Source organism: Bombus vancouverensis, chromosome 9 (genome assembly GCF_051014615.1).
Source record: "Bombus vancouverensis nearcticus chromosome 9, iyBomVanc1_principal, whole genome shotgun sequence".
In the NCBI taxonomy this organism is placed as follows: domain Eukaryota; kingdom Metazoa; phylum Arthropoda; class Insecta; order Hymenoptera; family Apidae; genus Bombus; species Bombus vancouverensis.
The window spans coordinates 8003726-8027163 of NC_134919.1; the positions used below are offsets into that span (position 1 = coordinate 8003726).

A 23438-nucleotide genomic window follows, 5' to 3' on the forward strand; every position below is an offset into this window, starting at 1 on the left:
TTAGGTATGATCCATTTCATTCTATTTCTATTATTTATGTTCGTGCATAATTCAATAAACTGATATAAAGTAAAAAACATCGTGGGTCTATTATTTTCTTATAAAACGAAGGAAACTTTTCGAACAACCTAATAGTATATTATTAATCCTTACAATGAAGGGTAATAAATATTAACGGCATGTTAAATAAAGTACGTAGAAAAGAGAGACGTAAGTAATGAATACTTATCGTCGACAGGCTAACATTATCGAAGCAGTTTGACACTACCAACGAGTATAAAACGTCTAAAGACATAGCTAAAGGGAAAAGAAAAATTCAAACGGTACGATCCTAGGTACAGGTGCTATTTATATTAAAATAGTTTCAATCTCTGGGGACTGGAAATTTTCTAACGACACAAAATCGGGGTAACTAAATTGTTTTCCATCGCATAATTCTGTAATTGTCGTTATACGACTCTAGATCTTAAAGAAGAAAAAAATTGGGACGCGGCTGGTATAAGGTGCGAAAACCAGTTTGCCACGATCTTCTATGACGCACATTGCGTGCGACGAGGAACGCCTGTACGTGTTACACGATACCTGTGTTCTACAACGCTTTCTGATTTTTTTATCAGCACGCGAACAAGGGCGAACGTAATTTCAGTGGACGCCCCGTAATTGACGGGATATTGAAATACTTTGTCCAGAAGCACCTTACGTACGAGTTACGCCGGAGATAAATGGTTTTACCTTTCATTCGAAGAAACTTGATTGAATATCGATCGAGAAAGTACAAGCGTATGGAAATTGAATAAGTTCAAAGACCATAAACGGAGTGTTCGAGGAAATGTTCCGCAGATTTTTCAAATATTTTTCATTTCATTAAGTAGTTTCTAAAATCCTTCGTTTTTAATAAATTTATTCATTGCAATGATTTCTTTTAAGCGAAGTTCATTTTTTTAGACTGAATTATCCTCTTTTAATTTTCGAGATTATCATTTCACACATCATCCTGAGTGAAATTATGTAAAATTGTTACAACCGCGTTATGTCCTTACTGAAGCCCGTAAGGTACACAATGTCGTAAATGCTCATCTTTCACAGACGTTTTTCCAATCTAATTACTACATTCTTCAAAATACTATTTTATTGTAGTATATACCACGCATTAAAGAATTGGGGTATCCTTGTGTTTGGAAATTTTATATATCAAAAAGTGATCAGAAACCTACTAATTAGATATTAATTACAAACCAAGATAAGGACTGTATTAATTGTAGATTTGCTGATTACAGTTTAACGTTCGTTACGTTATAAAGATAATATTTCGAGGCTCCACAATACGTGAGTCGTGTTGTAAAATCGATGTTTGATGACATCGTAATTCGTCTATTGTACTAGATGAAAACCATGAAAATTACGAAACATTGTGTTGTATTCAGTGAAGAAACAATTTAAGTTTACAATGAAGAATGAGGAGAAAGAAATGAACGCGGTCGTCAGTGCTTAACAGCATCCAGGCTATTTCTATGAATGGTAAATTGCATCAGAATACGCAAAAGTCTTTGTTGCGTCCGAAGAAGTTATTTGACACAGCTGTTGACGTATTATCTTAATGATGAATAACGGCACAAAACAATTCCTCGCGTGACTTGCAAATCCTCCGGAAGTACAGCATTTTTGCCCCCTTGATTGTTTTCACAATTCAGAAAATCTTCAACGGTTCACGCGTACATATATCTTGATCTATTTTGACAACCGCGAAAATTTTGCGGAAGAAAAGGGATATATTCTACGGAACTTCTCGAATAACAATTTGAAATTAATTGTTTGACTGCGGATTTTTATACAGTTTCATGTTTTTAGAAACAGAATGATAGGAATGAAACCTACGTTAATCTGTTTCACTTATTAAAAATTATAACGATTATTCCACTTTGGATATTATATTCGTTTCGTGCATTTTTGCAACTTTCGATTCATTACCGATGCATAAAAATCCGCAGACTATTAATTACATTCATTCAATTAATTTATTATAAACTAAAAGTTTTCATCATCTTTTTATAAGATACCTGATTATTGCCTTAATACTTTAACGTAACAGGTTCACTTAGGTTTGTCTGTAGTTGATCAATCTCTATAATGTTTATTTTAATCCATATCATGTAAAGTACAGAATGCAAATTAAGGTAAAATACCTTTCGACTCATACAAAAATACTAATTGAGAGTTAAATTAATCTTTCGCACTCTACCTCTAAATTACCATTATAATCACGAATATATCACTTCTTTATTTCAGATCCTCCTCTCGCACTTCGACGCCTTCAAATTCCCTAGCTCTGAGGTGGTACAATTCCGTGCATTGGTGACACCTTGCATGCCTACTTGCGAGCCGGTGCAGTGCGATCAAGAGGAAGCCACCGGCGAGCTTCGTTCCGTCATATCCTTCGGCAAACGTCGTCGTCGTCGTTCCACTGGCTCTTCCGCTCAAAGCCGCGACGATCTTCTTTTGGTACAATCCATTCAGATCACGGACAAGTTCGGATTCGAGCACGACAGCAAGACATCGAACGCCAGTTCGGCGACTAGAGACACCGTATTCGTGGAAAGCGAGGACATATCGTCAACGATGGGAATGTGCATTAACTTGGGTGAGGCTATCGTCGCTGGTACCGTCTTCCTCGTTGCTCAGATCGCTATCATCGCCGCGTGGACCTTCACCTGGCAAAGACGTCGTCAGATGCTCAAGCATCAAGAAGCCCTTTCGGTCTCGGTTTCCGTTCCCGGAATGCATTCCGTTCCAGGACGCACCGACAGCCTCTGTAAGTTGTACGACACCGGATATTCAGCGCGCCGTTTTTGAATAGCCTTCGTTTCCTGCACCCGTCCTTCAATCTCGTCTTCCTCCACTGCCGACGTCGTGAACCTCCAGACGACTTCTCAGAGATCTTTACGAGCAAACAAAACGCACGTAATTCCTTCGTTTTTTAAGCTTCCCAATATGCAAAATTAGGCTCGAATTCTTCAGAGGAAGAATTTTGCAAAATACTTCGGTTTCAGATTTTCGAAGTATTTAAAAACTAGTATTTTTTGTGTAGTTCTTAGAAACGCCTGTAATTCAGACCCGAATAGAAATTTTGTAACGCCGAGAATCTCTGAAAGTACTGGAGGAATCTAATTGATAATGTTAATTCCTGGCGCAGCAGTTCGTTGCTTTGTAATCGGGATTTGTGCAAATTTAGAGTATTCGGTGAGGTTTCAAATCGATACACTGGGCAGATAGAAGAATTTTCTTTTAAATCGTAGGATGTCTGGACAAGAACTGCCCGTATGGTCGACGACACTTCGTGCTCTCTACTTTATAAGAATTATCGCGTGTATACCTTTCTTCTCTTTTCTCGAGGATAAACGATCGATCCTAAAAACAAAGCTGCTTCTTACCTCATTTTACTAACATCGATGGTAATAACTTATCAGGAAGTTGAAAAAATATGATTCAATCATGGGTGCAATTTCAATTAACGAGTATTCAAAGGAACAGAAATAAACGTAGCCTTCTATGATCGCTGATTTCTTCTTTAGCTGTATGAGGATGCATCGTTTATAACACCTTTTTCTATGATTCCCCTGTTGCGTGACGGACAACGTCAATTAATACGACACGTGGAATTAAACACCGTGAAATGCATACACGCAATACACTCTCGAACATCGATCATCGCAAATTAGAAAATGTTACTGACAACCCGCGTAGCTTTCTACTTAACTAATTTCACTAGAGAAAATCGTCGTGATAAAGCCCGACTATAATTAAATATCGAATTAAAACAGAAGCTCGCAACAGCTGAACGAGGAATCTGGAGGAAACTAATTACACAGTAGCAGTTGGAAGCAATTATGCGATCAAAGGAGGCCGGCTCGATCGATTATCTTGCAGCTTCGTCATCCTTCGTTCATAATCGCGCATAATCTTCCTGCTTCCTTTGCGACATTTACTTCCTTCATTTTTTCTATCCCCGTTCTTTTTTCTTGTCGTGTGTGAAACGACAGGGACAGGATAAAGCGAAATAAACCGAAGCGGGATGAGGCGTGGTTCCGAAGGTGATGGAGGTCGACATGTACTTGCTACGTTGGATAGGGCACCGGTGCGGACTCTAATTAGCATTGGGAATCGAGCATGATTATGCAGATGCTCCAAGTGGGATATCAACAGGAGCAAGGGTGGGATAGAGAAGGTCAGAGGGTAGTGGTTGAAACGGAACGACTGGAAACAGTAAGAGACAGCAGTAGGAACTGAAAGGGAGGGGGGTGCAATGCGCGTCAAGGGGTTGGCGGAAGGTTAATTGCCTCTTGTGGCGTCTCGGGGTTAAGCTAAGCTTCGTAGGGTTAGACGAGAATTCGGGAGCAAGAAGGGTCGAGAAACGAGACAGCGAACGGCGTTGGGATCGCATCAAGGATAGCTACGTACAGCATACTGGGATCGTATAACCGCCATCCCTTTCCGACTTAACCTTAGAGCCAGGTTTCGGCCATCCGTGTCGGTCAGGTTAATTTACATCGCGACACGTGAGCTTATCGACGTGCTCCGATGGTTACGAGTCATGTCTAATCAACGGGATAAGTCTTTGATGTAGCGCCTAGAAGTATAGAGAGCAGTTCCTCGCTGTTTCTTTCCGGAGTTTATCGCACGGTGTACGCGCGTAAACAAAGTTATTAATATCGCGATGAAAGATTCTCGAGGTGAATAAACTTCTATATCGTGTTTTAAGATAGTTCTAGCTTATTGTTGGGAAACAACTGGCGTGCACTAGGTTAATCGATTCAACAAAATAGCTTAAAGTTTCTGTTAAAATATTTAGTCGGGATATTGCTAGAGATATTTTCCGCGGTGAATTTCGAGATTACGAAAATTCAGTAACTACTATTACGGTTGTGGGCGGACGTTTACGTTAGAGAAGTTACTTCGACATTTTCCTAGCTCCCGTGCGAATCAGAGTTAAAATATACCTGGGAAAGTTATAACGCGCAGTCGATCTTAACTTCGAAACATAGATCCAACGTGGAAACGTCGTCGGCACAATGCACAGGTCAGAGGCACAGAGACAGTACGTTCGAATCGGTTACGTTTCGCTGTTTGGATTGCTGTTTAACATAACAAGCCTTACCGGCCGAACTTGCTAAAACTATGGATGACGTCGAAGTTTCGTTACGCCAGCAAAATTTTACAGTGAGCCAAAACCGAAACCTACGACCGGGTAGGAGGGTTAGAACGGATCTATGACAGGGAATCCGGTTGTATATAGGGTAGCGGAGGATGGTGAGGGCGCCCGCGATACGTTGGGTAAATTTAAATCGGTTAGCCGCCGTTGCCGTCGGGACTTTATCGATTTTGACGAGGCACAAAGGCTTCAGGATGGGATCGGGTTAATTGAGAAACTTGAAAATTTGAATATGCTCGTCAAGACAAATGGAGAGGATGGAAGGCAGAGCAAAAGAGAAAGATAAAGACGGGCAAAGTGTGAATCCTCGATTAGCATGGGACGTTTGCGTTTTAGTTAACCGAACTTGGGATCGTTTCTCTGCTCGAGGTCTGTCTATCATCAGCAAACACGCTGCAAACCATCTAGAGTTTCTCTCTGTCCCTTTCTGATCGGTTTTAATGGTGATATCCCATCTTTTGTTTCTCGTTTCATCCCTAAGTAACAAAATTGGTATAATTCGTAAGTTAAATATCTTATTACACGATTTGATAGATGGGTGGTTTTCAATTGTACGGTCGTGATTTTACGGGTGTAATTTTCAACGAATAACGGTGGAAACCGTATAACGGCGTCGTTTGTTTTTCGCGGTAATCCGAGGTGTGACGCGACGCTGCTGGCGCAAAACGATAGTGAAACGTGAAAAAAAGAGTCATCAGTCGGAGATACCGAACTCGCGTTGAAAGGACGCGCGCTTTAATTATTGGTACTAATTGCCGTGGAGATTGCTAGGTTTTCGCTCAGTTGACACAATGGAAACGCGAAGCTAAATGGAATTTCTCTTTTGAATCGAATGGCATTGATTGAAAACATAGGATATGGGTGTGACGTAGTACTCTAGCCATTAGAGCACGTTAACTGGACCTATTGTGCGAACGTGCATCTGCAGGGAATGCACACGAAATGACGCCGCTCCTCCCGCTTCGATGCTGACTATTCTATACATATAAATATCAATACACACATGTATACATACAATGATAAGATGCCAACGACGGTGCCTACACGCGTATCAATAAGCGGCGCGACTTTAACGACTTCATTTTATACTTACGAAATATGCTAAGGATTTTTCGCTAACGCTGACGTAGTATAATCCAATTTGCTTATGGTGAGAGGGTAGAGCCAATTTTTATACAACCGTTCGAACAACCTAACTGTACGAACGATAAAATTGCGAGCCGCGAACGCGTATGCGCGCACGCGTGTACGTGACTCGCCGCTCGCGATTTTTTAGAGGTATCATCCTAACGCATATACGAAAACATACGAGATGGTGCATGAAGAATGTCGTTCTTCCTCGCTTGACAACCTTAGGAAAAAAAAAGATAAAAAAGAAAGAACATTTCGAACGTTTCATCCTAGCATTTCTCGTAAACGTTGCTGTAGAGTCATCGTTCCCCGAGAATATTACAGCGATGCGAGGGAGTCTGAGATTTTCTCGCGCCATCTTGTAGAAGAAACAGCATTTTCAAGTAGTTTTATAGAATGACGCTCGAGCACTTTTCATCGACTTGTTCGAACACACCTGATTATCTGCTAATAAGCGATGGATAAAGCGTTCGATTCAAGTCAATGGAAACTGCATCGTTTCTACGTCGATAAGGTCTCTTATAAAGTAATCGTCCCACTATTAACGTGTATACGATGGAAGTAAAATCGTGCAAACATGTATCGTCATTTCATTATGTAATTAAGATTAAGTTAACGCGGCCTGCGGGCGAACAAGTCGCAGGAGGTGCGGTGGAACGATAATATTAGGCTCGAGGACGATCGCTCTCTCGATGATAACGCCGAGAAAATCACTTTTGCGTTAAACTCCGACGTTGGGGTACTCGGCGCTTTCGCGCGTAAGAAGTTTGCTTTTCCCTCCCTTGTTTCCTTTTTTCTTTACTTCCACGCTTCCTTCTTCTCGTCCTTCTTAATGAGCCTTATATTCGTAGCCTTGCCTACTTTATCGCGTGTGTTTACAAGTGTGCAGAGACGTCGGTGCTTGTCCTCGAGCCTGAGGTGCGCGCCTACTCCGTCGTAAGCTTGAAAAGCTCGAGTCTGTTCTGTACCCTGACAAGCGTGCATGTTTCCACTGCTTTTCACTCCTTCCCCTATCTTTTTCCCTCCGCCGTTTCTCTCGATCTCCTTTATCTCACGCCCCTTTTGTCCTATTTCTCTCGCTTGGAAGAAATCAGAAAAGCCGACTAAACGATCCTGATTCGCAATTACGCGAGTCACGTACAGAGCTTACCCGACGATCGAGCGTTTTTACATAACACGCGCACCAATCATAATGGCTTATTTATTTTTTACGTTTAACGTATACCGCTCTTCAAGAATACTCGTATCTTGTCACGTTTTATCATTCTGTTTTTTCTCTCTCCCTTCTTTATATTTTTTTTTTTTTATTTCTATTCTTTTGCCTTACGCGTCCACGTCTGACACATAGGCTAACCACGTTCTAACGACGTCCCCTTCATTTGGACGCGATGTAGCGTGCAGGCGCGTGCACGCTTGTGTACACGTATAAAGGCAGACAGTATCGAAACGAGCATGCGATTAAACGAATTAATCCGTCCAACGTGGAATTCGATGTGTACGCGCGTTTAATTAATTCCTCGTTATTTTTATCTCTATTCTTTTTTTATACCACAGTATCAAGATGTCACCCTTTGGCTAAACTTCGTATATTTCAGTACCGTAATACACATGTTGTACATAGCATATATGGTACAGAGAAAATAAACTCATTTTATAACGAAATGTTTTGTTGAGTTATTGTAACAATTTATCCCTTGGTTCTTTATCATTTATATAATGTTTAACAATGCGTGATAACATTTCAGATATTTATTCAATATCTCAATAAAAGTGAAACGTTTTTCTTCCCTTACAGAGTATTTTATAAATTTAACAAATGGTATGCATATGAAAAAAAAAATTAAATAAGAATGGAATAATATAATAGTAAATATACTAGCAGATCTTGGACGAAACACTCACTTTCTCTCTTCTCTCATTGTGTCTAAGGTATAGGTCTGTTAGGTGAGCCTTACTGAAGAGTCCATACTATAATAGTAAATATATATATATATATATATATATATATATATATATATATATCTTCCCTCTTAAAACAACTTTATATAAAAGGAATTGAAGGAGATTGACTGATCCGAATTTAATAATTCGTGTATGAATTAAACAGATTTAAAGCGAATAATTCTTCTTAAATACCATTCATTTGTTAAATCTTTCGTGCAAAATCTCACACCTCGAATCATTTTCCGCTATTATTGTTTTAAAATTCCTCCTCTCTTGTTCTGAATAGCTTCACAGGACGTGAAACGTGTACCTATTCAAAACCACGACTTAACCGCGCTACTATACGTGAATAGAATTGTACAACCTTTGTTTTTTATATATTATACGCCACTATATCTTGAAAATTACCATTCTTAAGCAGGTGAAAATAACGAATAATGATACAAACGGAACGTAATAATAATAAAAATATATTTCACCAGTTATATTACATTACAAAATAAAATACATTTACTGTGAAGAAACTATCAAAATTGTTACACCTATATTTCAGTAAATAACAAGTTTGAAAATGTTATTGTTTTATACTAGGTATAAATATTTTGCGTAAACGTTAGCAGCTTCAATTAAAAATATTCCATTATTCAGAATAAAATGGAAATATCACAAAAATGGTTTTATCAAATTATTGAAATATTTTTTATAGCCCTTCTTCACACCTTTGTTATTACCTTTTGATAAACGATGTTTTCAACTATGGATAAAATTTGTATAGGAACTTTTAGAAGTTTAACATCCTGGAGTACAGTTAATTAACTCTTAATAAAAATAAATAATGAATATTAGAAAAAAAGCATTAAATAAATACATGTATTATCTTTCTACGAGCCTATATATTGTATACAATAAACAGTAATAAAAATCTTGAATTCCATTAAATGTGGAACAGCTTGATATAGTTTCAACGATAACAGCTTCGTATGTTTTTAAAATAGCTCGAGGCTTAATGGATGCTATTAGTTGTAAGAGGTAAGTGGCTGGAAGTTAGTCTTTAGCTTATGTATTAGCAATGACCAGGTTAATCTGAAGACCTGTTAGAAGCTTAAGTAGGTTTCCTGGTAACTTGCTGCTGCGGGACAGTTACATACAAACCATTTGAAGTCACTAGGAACGCTGCATTGAGGATAAGCGGCCATTCAGACGAGGCCTCTGAAACGAATCGTGCATCCCTAACGACAGTAGTTTGGCTCACGTACGTATCAATCAACGTATTATTATGCTAAATGTAACCGTGTCCTGCTTGTAAATGCGCTGAATTTCGAGCAAGACGAGACGCAAAGTTCATCGATTGAAATGCAGGTTCCCAGACGACACGTTAGCAGGGGTCAAGTTATATGAATATTTCACTTATTTGTCATTTCTTAAATATGTTAAGTCGGATAGAAAAACGTACAAATATTTCAATGTTTCTATATTTTAGGTACAATAATCTTTTAACTAGAGAAGTATTTTTAATTCGTCTAACTAGAGAACAATTTTGTTTAATTTTAAAATTTATTATTATATTCATCGATATTATGAAACAACGTTAATAAACAGCGCGAAAGTTCGATGATATTGAAAGCTTCATTGCAATACAGTATTAATAACAATTTTGATGATTTTTTTTTATAAATCATTGACAGAAACATGAGTCATGTAGGAAAAGATATCGTAGCCTTGTGATTGCTTTATTAATTACACTTGATGAATGAAAGCAACAATTAATCGTTTCTTGGCATTTCTATTTCTACAAATAAAATTATACATAATCTATAACATATAAAAACAAAAATAACAAAATTCGCCAAAATAATACATAAATTTTTTGTAAGCGATGCACATATAACTATCCCGAAATTTTTAGATATTATTTACTCAAAGCATAGTTAAATGTGTGCCCATAATATATCACGATTTAAATTGATAGCTCAATTGATTCTGAAAATATAGTACTCTAATGTATAATAGACGTATCTCATTGTAAGCCCACAGAATTATGAATGACAGTCAGCAGCGGCCTGACCTACATCTTTTTTAGGAAGTACGTATATTTAGTAGTAGTGAAGTAGTGCTAGTAAGAAAATGCTGACTCTGTCTGTCATTGACCAGCGCACTATCAACGAGCTAGTGATTGGTCACTAACGCGGTGCGAGTGAGAGGTTTGAGCATGCGAGGGAGTCAGCGACAGAGAATTATTGAAAAATTCGGGTTTCTTCAAACAACGATATCTCAACAGCGAAAAGTCGAATTAAAATGAAACTGAAATGGAAAGCGTTTTGCAGAGGGAGATGTACTCTTTTTGACGTCTCTAATTATTTGAAGATCTTCATTTGTTTTCCAACAGTAATCGTTTAGACTTTTGGTAGTTTCAGTAGATCAAAGATTTAATAGATGTCATTCCCGTATTTAAGGTTTGCTGGAATAAATGTGCATACTTTTTGAACAATGCCGTTTATAATCGTATTATTAATAGTTTCTATATTCATTACGATGCAAAACTATGTGTGTTCTGTAAAATTTTAAATAAACATTAGAGATAATAAAATTCTTAATTATTCTTTTATTCCTTCACTTTTCGCGAGAGCTAACTATCGATATTTGTCGTATAAGAAGAAAACTTGTGAAGTTTGGGAAAATTGGACGAATAAAATGCTAAGTAGCATTATTGCATAATTTTATGAAAATAATAATTTCAAATTGGAATACTAACTTAATATTAAAAATATAAGATATCTATTTAAATAAGCACCTTTCCATAAATAGCCTATTCGATGTTTATCAAAAGACGAGAGCTGTTTAACCAATCTTGAATTACCAATCATTATATTGTCCACGTATCGATCCAACAAGTATATTCTCAATTATATACCTTGAAATTGGGATTTCCACACATCGCGCCTATCTGAGCAAAGCTAATTGCAGCGAGCGAACGCGTATAGTGGATCGATACTTTTGCATTATACATTCAGCAAGCAGCAACCCTCTGTCATGTTAGCGCGCAATGGCCGGCGAGCGGTCAATTGTCGAACGAGGAGACCAATTAAAATCGGGAGTTGATCGTGTCCGACAAAAAGCGTCGTGTTTCAAAAACCAAAGCCGAAACAGTCACGATGTTGTCGTTCACCGGGGTACATAATCAAGAGAAGTGGGATGACGAGAACGTTTTGGAGAATATCAAGTTTATCGTGCTGCACGAACGAAAAGTGGACCACGTAAGTATCCAAGATCATGGGTTTCCAGCATCCGTTAGCCGGATGATGGGCTACGCTCAATCAGCGTGGGAATCATGTTCAGTGACCCTGAGAACGAAATTTATGAGCACGATACCGTGGCAAAGGACGCCTTTGCCCGACAGTGAAAAATCAAGGAATGCTAATGGACCTGCCTTATCCTTTGATATCTAACCCTTACTCGTCGTTCTAGTACCTGTCGCGTTCGCTTCGACTAGTCGATTTACTGAAAAATTAATCCCCATTATCAAGGGAAGTACGTGTAAACAACAGGCTTTATATCTACTCGTTAGAACTATTTAATACCTTCAGCGTAACAAGGAACGTGCTAGCTATACAATTTAGCCTTCGCCACTATACCCTTTCTCTTGATGAAAACTTTCGAATACAATATCTCGTGCTAACTAATCTAGTCTAGTGTTAAATCGAACAGTGTACGTTTCCTGTGGCGACACAGTTACAATCCAAGTATCAACGTAGTAGAAAGGTTATTTTGTTCTTTGAAAATAGCGTCGCCTGACGCTATCTTAGACTGGGGCTGAATAAAGTGCAGGATTATCGCGTCGAGACTAGATCGAAGAGCTAGCGGGCGCAACTTATCGTGCATTAAACAAGAGCACAGACTCGGCTGGGAACGATTCGGTGAGACCATTCGACGGGTTGGCTATGTTAATGAACTGGATCGAGATAATCGCGTGCAGCACTCGTAGTTTACGGCTACGGTAACGCGGCAGGAAGTGCTAACCCGTGGCTACTGGGTGACAGGACATGCTTTCGTGATATCGACCCGTGGACCGAGATTTCTCTATTCGCATGCTGTAAAAAATCTTTCTGCTATTTCTAGATGCGTATAAGTACTTCGTCCTTCAGACGATGGCATTGCTTGTCGAGATACGATCTCCATTTAGACTCGATTACCGTGGACAGTATTTCAGAGATGTATTTTAATGAAGGTGTTCTGTAAATTAATTAAGAGAATAGGTATAATATATTGTATATAAATACATTACAAAACCTTCGTTAAATCTTTCATTATTTTGAGCAAGTTTCTTCACATGTATATAAATATATAAATAAATATACATAAAACAGATGAAGAAACTTGCTTAAAATAGTATAAGGTTTGTTTTGAAAGAATATTATATTCAATATGCATAATTGTTCAAGGCATGTTATATAATAACGTGATTATTTATATTGGTATTCTGTATATTATTTTTTTGTTCAATCTGTTTAAAAAATACATATTAAAACATTTGTAAATATGTAAAAAATATAAAAATAAAGTTCTGGAAAGAGAAACATTGACGTTTCACATAGTAGTGTTCTTTTTTCTTTTTGAAGATAGTAATCCGATGTCTTTCTCAGCTCTGTATAAATACGCACTGAACAAACAAACGTATCAAAATACATGAACGTTAAATACTATTGAATACACGTCGAATAAACAGACGTATCAAGTTTTCTATCGAAACTAAAAATCGCGGGGATAGTTGGCAGAAGGATAATTATTAATGAGAGATATGAATATAAAGATATGAATTGCGATACAGCCACGAACATTCGCTATTTGTTCATTCACATCATTCGTTCGTTCGCGTGTACGATCGATCACCGGGGAATTAAACAACAACGTGTAAGATATAAATTGCGTAAGAAATTGGAAAGTAGTTTCTGTTAGAACAAAATAATATCTCAGGGGAGCAACGGTAACCACGACGGATCATCAGTCATCGTACATCATCTTCTATAAGGAAGCCACCTATAAGATATCAACTGCGAGCCATTTGTCAAAAGTCGAAATGGTCCTATCGAAATGTCTCTCCAGAATTATCTGGTTACGACGTCAGACCCAGGGAATTCCGGACAATCTGTCCCGCTCGAATTATCCGACATTAACCTCCGGATTATTGATCCCTCGATTTCGATGATCATGTTCGTTACTTCGTCGATCTTGAAATAATTTTCAACAGGGACCGCGGCTTATCTTCTGATGAGCCCGAAGTTTTTATGGATTAAGGTAGACATAATGACGTGGGAATCTCCCATTATTGCCTTCGATGCAATTTATTTCCTGACTAAAAATAAAGCTGAAGCATGGGAAGAAATAATTGTATGCATTAAGCAAATTTGAAAGGAATAAGTTTATGAAAAAGTGTTCTTCGTTAAATAAGGCTTTAGTTTTTTGGTTTCTGATTTTTATAATAGGATTTAATATACATATATCAGAAGAAGTTAAGTTACTTCTGATGTTTTTCTGTAATCTTCGTTTCTTTAAGCTATACTTACTTTTTTATGGTATTTCTAGTTATTTTTAGTTTCGTGGAAACATCTAACAGAACTTTTATGTTTGTGATTCATATCATTTACCTACATGGAATAAACGCTATAGTCGAAAAGAATTTCTAGCATAATTTGTGAATGTGTAAAAAAGGTTTTAGTCTTAGGAATAAGTTTTCAGGGTATTATCATCCAACAAGAAATAATTTTACTTGCTACAATAAATTTGTAGTATGAGATAACATCTATTGATTGAATATTCATTTGTGATTACAATACCATTCTAGAAAGTATGTCAAAAAAAGACTTAATTGTGTTTCTCTTTTAGTTTCAATATTCTCGGAAAGCAAAATATAATTTTTTAACAGTTTAAACGAAGAAAACGCAACACAGTAATTTTAATCGTCAAACAAATATGGCAGTAGAAATTTAAAAAATGTATCAAGAATCCACACCGCGATTATTGAGAAGAACAAACAAATAAGAATGTTTGATTAAATGTATTGTTTAACTTTAATTTGCATTAAAATTGAAGGATCGATTTAATTATCCTATTCATTGTTTACGAAATAACAGTACATAACGGTAATTTTGCCTGAAAATTCGATTCAATCATACTTAGATTAATTACCACATTCTTGCCCTACGCATTATTCAATATTCATTTCGAAATATACAATATCAACTTCTCAAATGAATGCTGCGAAACTGGATTTCGCAGTGTTCATCGTAGCATGAAGTTGCCAAAATGAATTAACAACAACAAATCAGAATATCGGAGAGCGAATTGTAAAATTTAATACAGAATATACGTTTCTCAATAAATATACAGAAGTACATACAACTCCATTTACTACATAACTGAAAGAAGTATTCACTACATAATTCGTTTAAAAGATATACACAGTTGCTAAATGCGATTCTAAAGCAAATAGAAATTGCTACAACAGAAGATTCTTCTTCACGAGTTTAGATTATTTTCTTTTCTTTACTTATTTACATTTTGGAACAAAACTGATCTTGCAGTATTAGAATCTGGTTCTGTTTGTTAAAAATATAATAAATAATTATTCTTGAAACATAAAAAATGTCTTCCTCCAATGTCTAATTAAATTTTGTTTGACGATTGAGTTACGAATAGAATGAAAACTATTTTATTTGTAAATTCTCAATGATATCCAAAATCTTGCATTAGAATTCCAATAATTCTTCATGTATAAATTTTAGTATAGCTCCTATCCTACCACCATCAAAATCGATAGGTCTTAAAAAATGCAAATAAAACAATTCAAATTATAAAGATTTAAAAGTCGATATCACGGTTCCGCTCTGTGTACAATTACGTAGGACATTAACAAGAGCATTCGAAAACCTAAGAGCACGTAAGATAACAGAGATAAAGATAACAAGGGAACTCGTTATCGATAATGATAATATTTTGCTTGCACGCGACTAGCAGCGTAAAACGAGTCACGGCGCCAGGATAAATTCACATTTTATTCAAACAAAGACCAACGGTAAAAAATTAACCACAAGAAAATCCACAAAATAAAATCCCTCCTCTATATACAATCACACTGTCCTCTCAAATATTATGAGATGCTTATTCAGCAGCCCCCTGGTATTAACGCATTAAGTTATTGCTCTCACTCTTACAACGTCACATACATAATCCTACTCCGGGAGACAATTGTAGTTCGTCGCGTCGTTCTTTCGTCCTCGCGAAGCCGAAGCTAAGATGGTCGAGCCGGTGAAAAGCGGAAAGCTCGAACAAAGTGTGCGCCAGCCACGAGGCCGAGGAGAAGTAGCCCCGGTGTAAGTAGCGGCTGGATTCTCGGCTGTTGGAACGGGCAAAGGGGGTCGAGTGGATGACTGACTGGAATGACGGGGTTGGCTAGTTCAGGTTCAGTTGGCTGGGGTTAGGTTGGGTGTCACCCAACGTAGCCAGAAGCCAGGGCAACAGGGAAAAAAGATGGGAAAGGAAAAGAGACGGGAGAAGAGACGCGAAGTCCGTGGTATGAAAGACGCCTTGGAAGGCAGAAATAAAGCAAGCAAGGGTGAAGGGGGAAGAGGAGAAAGGAAGAAGAGAGTCTGTTGTGAAGACGGAGGCCCACATTCCCGGGGGGCGGTCGAGCATACCGCAGGATGGGAGCAACTTTCCGCTTCGATCTGCTCGGTTATATCGGGGCAACGCGTGGTGTCACGTAAACCCAAAGAAAACACCTCCTCGTCTTTCTTCTTTTCGAGCTTTCGAGACGCTTCGCCGTTCCGCAGTTACACTGGCTATCCGCCGAGTATTTTCCACTCGCATTCTTCGCGGCCAATAGCTGGCATCGTTCACGCCGTCGCTATACTTCGTCGATAGGTGGGAATAAAAAGAGGGACCGTGGCGGAGGGATCACGGAACGAATCGGACAGATGAAGGAAATTCTTGATCCCCCTTCGATTTCGTTCAACTGCATTGATTGTGCGCTGTATCGTAGAGATAACAGGAAGTCTCGCGATAAATATTTATTGGATGAGCCATTTCGCTTTCCTATCGAAATAGATCTCTACAGTATCTTTGTGATGCCTTCTCTTCTAGAATTATAAACAATAACATCTTTCCGCAGCATTTTATTTTGTTGATATTAACCTCGATGATACGCGTGTCAAATTTGCAAAAGAATTCTTGCACGAGAATTTTAATTTTATTTTGCGATTGTTTAGCATTACGCGTAACATTCGACATGTTTTTGTTCCCAAAAAGCCATCTTCTGAAAATTCAATGAACGATCAAGAATTTAATCAACAAATCTAATTTAGAACAGAGATAGAGCAACAATTCCAGTATGCTCGACTTAGCAGTGAAACAATCTTTACTTAGACTTCAATACTCTTTCGTATTTTCATATATGTTTTCAAATTACTCTCAAACTTGATCAATATGATAGTCGAATATCATAGAAACTAATGAAATTTCGAAATGTATCGTATAACGTACATATTATATTCATAAAAAATGCCTACAAGCGTTCGAATGCTTCGATCAGCCTGTGTATCTTCTGCGTTACAGGTGGTCCTACTATTATTTCCCTATTACAGTTGAAATGTGACAAAGTGTTACAAACGCAGTCGAAGGAACAGCAAATCCGTATTTGAAATACGAACATTTCAATCAGCCGATCCCCTGGCATTTGTTCCACCTCCCTCGAACATCCTCCCGTTGAAATCCGTTATTTCTTCAATTCATCAATCGAATTAATCTTCCTCGATCGACAACGGCAGTCAAACAGGATTCCCAGGATAAAGTGGAAGTCGTTTAGTTAGAAAAGTGCTTTCGGATATTATTCCATCGTAGTAATCCAAGAGGGCGTACGAAATCCGACGGAACTGTTCCCAGTCAGTGAACACGCGGAAACCTTTTTGAATAAGGATCGCATGGTTGAAACTCGGAGGATACTTGAAGCTCGCCAGTGCAGCGAGAAGTTGGACGGATTGGCTGTTGGAACGACGCCTGGGAGACGGAAGCAGACGTTTCGATGTGGAGTAAACGAAGAAGAGAAACGAACGAACGAACGAAGGTATGGGAAAGGCATAAGTAGAGGAAGAAGAGGTCTGCTGCTCCTGGAGATTCACGAACCTTGAAATGAGAAAACGTTTGGGTTTCAACCTTCCGTTTCGGCGTTACGTTTCCCGAGCCTCTAATTAAAGAAGAAACCTAATAAGTTCGTGGCAAACAACGGGAAATATTTACGCGCGGTTGAATCGTTCGGGCTTCGTTGTAATCTTGTATCTCATCCGCCCGTCTTTCTACCTGCACAGGATGCTGTATTAAAGTAATCTTGTTCCATCTGTGTTCAAACGGTTTGACATATATATATATACAGGGTGGTTGGTAACTGGTGGTACAAATGGAAAGGGGGTGATTCTACGCGAAAAAAGAAGTCGAAAATATAGAATAAAATTTTTTTTTTATTTTTTCTTTTTTTTTTTAAATTTTTTCCATCGGGACAACGATCTGCAGTGAGATCCGTTATAACGTACCGCACGCGTACCGAGCGAAAATTCAAAGTCGATTTTCTCGAAAACAAAGTCTCAAACGAAAAATTTTTATTCCATATTTTCGACTTCTTTTTTCGCGTAGAATCAGCCCCTTTCCGCTTGTACCACCAATTACCAACCACCCTGTGTATATATGTACCAGAATTACGTACATAAACATACATATACATTATATTACATATCAATGAAAATACCACTGTCGTATATACTTACTATTTATAATAATATAACTTATACATAATAAAGATTTTTGGATTTAGTTAAGTACCTATATCATTCTTAACAAGTAAAGTCAGTGGATGTAACAGGAAATTATATACGACTTTCAATTATCCTTATTATTTTCTTATTATGAATTCTCGACACATTTTATCAGGTATTTCGTTATACGACGCATTATTACCAAATCTATTTTATTTTTTAGCTTCATTCATTCGAAAAGGTATGAGATATCCTCGTGGTATCTAAGTACTTTTACATTTTCTATGGGCAAAATTCGATCATCGCATACATCATAAATTTAATTATCCTCAGGAGCATGAAGAAAATAGCAGTAATACAAATATTATCGTACAATAAAAATCACGTTTATGAATCGTTTTAAAGCCGGAGAAAACGACCTAGAGGTAGTCGAAGAACGAGAAAAGTTTGCCATAAAGTGCTGTTGTCTATGAGGCGGAAATAATAACGTTATTAAAAGGCAGTTTCCTATGTGCGATGGTGTGTATAGGTCAAGATCCAATTATCCTAATGGTCTGTGGAAATTTGCGAAACTACATTAGTTCTCGCAAGTACTTGGTTAACTTTTGACTGATTTTGAAAATGCCCTTCTGCATTTTCTATCTTGAATATTTTCAGCTACTCAAAATAGCAGGATTTTTATTGTCTTAATAGCGAATGATTACTTATTATTGAACAAGAAAAAAGAAGAATAAAAGTACATTTTAATTAGCCATAATCACAATTGCAATCTCTAAATGAACATATTTGTTCCAAGTTTGGTTGTTTCATAAAATTTATTCATTTAAAAACATGGTTCAAATCAATCGAATCGGAGATTTCAAAAAATACAATTCATTATAATTCATCGTCAGTAAATTATACACTCATAGAATCATATCATAAAGATATCTGAATATTTCATAAAATTCTTTAATAAAGAATAAAACAATATCATTGAATATCTTTCACATCAAAATACACATATATGCCATAATTATTACACTTTTAGAATTATTTAATTAACTTTTGATCGGTCAATGTTGAGTTGTAAGAATATTCATCTCCCTGATTTCTGGTTATCCGTGGCTGAGATTTCACATGTCTATAACTGATAACGGTGCCAGTTGCGCGCGTCAATTATGAATATATCGTGGATCTCGCGGAACAAACTCGTAAAGGTCGCCACGTAGTTACGATAGGCTGTTCGATTAAAATGGCCATTGTCGCGAATTAACCACCACTTAAACCATTTTTCCCCATTTCTCGTCGTATCGCCGCGCTGTTATCTTTCTGTAATATCGGCTGGCTATGTTTCAGTTGCTTTTGCGCGGTTTCACCCGCGGTTGATAAAACGCACACCGAGCTACCGTTAACGAGCTACAGAAACTTTTGTTTCTCCGGGCTTACAGGCGCAATTTAAAGTTAAACTTGCAATTATTTACGCAGCACGTGTGCCCGGTAACTTAACCGTCACTCTTGCTGTGTCGTTGTTGTTGTTCGACGAAACGTATTTGAAATGAAGATAATTAATACTTTAAGCTTTTCGTTTGGGGTCGAAGAATTTTCTCGGAAGCTGTTCTCTTGCGCCGGCTGATTTCCCACGGGATACTAATCCTATTGTGGACGGCTAACTTTTTGTTGGATACCTTCAACTAACCTAATATACTTCTAACCGGCGGTTGTGTTGAAAAATATCCGTGGGAATCATTGTCGCGGGATTTTCATCGTTGAAGAAAGAAACCAATGGTTGTTATTGAAACGAAGGAATTAGTATGATTATGATGTAGACTTATAACTAAATTCTCTTGTTACAATGACAATGAATGATATTTCGAAAAGAATAAAGATAATATTAATAACAAATAATATTAATTAATGTAGTGTATTAAAATATTAAAAGAAGGGTAAGAAATCAAACTAAAAAAGATATATAAAAGATATATCGTTCAATTTTATCCACATACTTCGCGATACGAGATATTAAAAACCACTTTGATAATTTTAATCTTAACTAGGACCCTTTAATAACGTGCTAATACACTTTCCCATAAGTCCTCTGCATGGTATATGAAGGGTAATGTAATAGAGCGCAGGGGTTATCCAGGAACAATCCATCGAATCGCTTGTAAAACCCAATTTAGCAACATAAACGTGATTCAGTTAGACGCGAGCTCACGAGCGTGTTGCTTTAAACGAGTTGCGGTTGCGAGTTATGATCGTTGCAAGTTCACGCTTCTTCACGGCGTCCTTCCCTCGGCCAGCGAATTATGCAAATACGAGAGCAGTCGCCGTCTAGCACGACAGCGATTCCTCATTCCTTATTTTTCAACCGGATTGTTTGCAGCCGGAAGCTTCCAAACTCGTTTACGATGTCCACGAAACAGAGGAACGCTTTTCGAGTCGTGATAGGCGAAACAAGATCCTCGAAATATACGCGAAGTAGCGAGCAACTTCGCTTTCCTATTCGCGAGCAAGAGCAAGCTATGTGTTGAGTTTTGAATTAAAAATCATCAGACGATGTAATTGAAAGTTTTTTTGCAAGAAGAACAAGCTGAATTACCGTTAAATGGTGGTCATTATATAATAGAATGGAATGTTGCTTTTCCAGTGTGACCAATTTGCATTAGCACCGTGAGGAAACAACTTCGAACATCGGCACAAGGCTCTAATTATCTACGGTAATTATGTAACCATGTATTAACCTGTATTGTTTCACATTTTAATTATAACATAGTTACTTGGCGTTACAGTGATTACAGTCGAATATGTAGATTCGACTCATCTTGCTATGGGAACTAACATACAGGGTATCATAGTTCTTTTCAGTTAAATTTTATATATATATATATGCTCTGTGAGGATATGACTAAGCAAAATTATTACATAAATGCAGATTGTCCAAAACATTATTGTGAAACAATAATAATAATAATAGTGTGAAATAATAATAAGTATTTTTTAGTATTAAAGATTTATTTATGGAGAACATGGGTAGAGCAATATATCAAATAGCCTTCTCTTGATAGGAATAGCAAATATTTTTAATTGGGTCATAGAGATAATGTTCTCTACTAATTGGATTTTTATTACCAATAAATCTTATTTCTATATTGTTAAATTTCATATATATGCTTTACTTTAAATTATTTTAAACTGGTATGAAACTAGTCCTTTTTCTAATTTCGTGACTTAATTTGCATCTTTCATGTAAATACGTATCATACATAAGTATATTGCATAAATATGTGCCGACTTAGATTTCAGATGAACACGAGCAACATGTTCATACTTACTCTGTAACCACAAGTAACCATAAATTGTAAACGTTTTCTTATCTTATATCTCAGTAACTGTAAATATATTACCGTTTGAATATAAAATTCTAATGATTTTATAAATGATCTATCTGCATACAGCATTATCTTTACTTATGTTCATTGAAATGTATAATAGATTTAATGCAGTTTAGCTAAAAGATATTACTTGTATAAATCTAATACTATCGCAAATTATATTTTAATATTTAAAAAGATTAAAATATGAATATTATATTTTTTTATTTCGAATAAATTATTACTGATAAATTATTTAATTGCCATCCAATAATATTTGAATTAATATATGTCATGCAAATAATGTTGAATGATTGCTGTTTTATTACTGGATTAGTTATCATATTGTACAAAACACAATGATAATTATGTTTAATTATTGACACCAAATTAATAAATATCCAAAGCGTATAACCATATAACAATACAATAATATTTTATACATTGTATGATAACACAAAAGCTTAAAATTGCGTCTCATTTTTTAAATTTCATCTCATTACGGTTTTTACAATCTTCTATTTGAAACGACATAATTACATAATATCTCTTGGAATAAAAAATGTAATTTAAGAACTAGAAAAAATTTTTACCTCTTCTATCCGTCTACATAAACACGTTACATCAATGCATAAACGTTGTAATATCCACATTATAAATTTTTCATGGCAATTTTTTTGCTATGAAAAAAAGAACGAATCCCAAACCGGGGAGTATTACAATTCAAAGCACGTTTAATAGGTAACTCAATTTGAGTCGTTTAAACGGTATTCGGGTTAAACAACCGCGAAATAAGAAGTTAGCAGAAACCCGTTGTTCCATCATACAAAAAAATCCAGCTCGCAACGCGTACGATTACATAACACAAAGAGAGGGAGCGCCTTTCTGCCGTGTCTGCCGGCTCTCTACAACAATAACAATCATAAATCGGTTAATTAAACTGTGTCGACGAGCTGGGGAGCCATTCAACTCGTTTCGCACGACATCGAAACAACGACTCTGGAGCCGAGAGGAACGAAACAGAGAAGAAGAGAAAAAACAAAAACAAAAATTCCGTATGGCCGCTTACCTGATCGAGTACAAACTCCAAAACAATCTCTCGTGATCGTTCTGACCTATAACTGGAGCATAAAACCAGCTTGGGTCACGGTGTATATAGGGTGCTACAAAAAGTTGATGCCAAATATAAAAGAAGGTCTTAATAAGCAGGAATCCAAATGTCCATTGCTCTACAGCAATGTATAATATTCTATAAATTGTATATCTCAAAATATTATATTTAATTTGCTATTGTAATTTATTGTAATTTATATGTATTTGTATTGTAACATTTCTTCTATATTTAATCACTTATTCAAAAATATTTTAAGTTTCAGTGCGTTAATATTCCTATACAATCTTCTATTTAAGATAAAATTATTATCTTCAATACACAGGTTCGCGAAAATACTCGAACAGTTGAAAATGCTTTTCGAATATATTACGTGTGTTATACATATACAATAGAAAACATATTGAAATTTCCTCAGCACTGTTATGAGATCCCAGTATCATAATTATATTGGTAAAATTCGAAATAAATCCAAACATACACATATAAGTCACAAACGTTACTACATGTCATCAATCAATTATCCATCATAATAATACATGTCAACATTCGATAGAATCATATTTGACATTTTTTACATGCTTAAGAGATTGCTACCTTGTGATATGTTATTCATGCTGTAATACTAACTTTTTACTAAACATATGTTTACAATAAATACCTTCTAACTTCTATATACATTATCAGATTAATTTCAAATTGTACCAATATCATCATAATACTCGTGTCACATTACAGTACCAATGGTATCTCAAAATGTTTTCCACATAACACAACCAATGCGAAAGCAAAAAGTTTTTATGATAAATGTTCAACCATTCTCGTGAGCCAGTGTAATAATACTAAAACTAATATTTTGCCCACAAAACGACTTATGAAAATTTTTCTGCTCGTTT

General features: G+C 36.5%; 1 protein-coding gene across 2 annotated transcripts in view; it reads left to right on the forward strand.

The window, feature by feature from the left end:
- Positions 1-8029, forward strand: part of neo (ZP and PAN domain-containing protein neyo) — a 181658-nt gene extending 173629 nt beyond the window's left edge. For both annotated transcript variants that reach the window (XM_076621416.1, XM_033346555.2), the window contains exon 6: positions 2287-8029. In XM_076621416.1, coding sequence (XP_076477531.1) covers positions 2287-2850 — 564 coding nt within the window. In that variant the 3' untranslated portion in view covers positions 2851-8029. The remainder of the gene's footprint in view (positions 1-2286) is intronic.
- The last annotated feature ends 15409 nt before the right edge of the window (positions 8030-23438 follow it).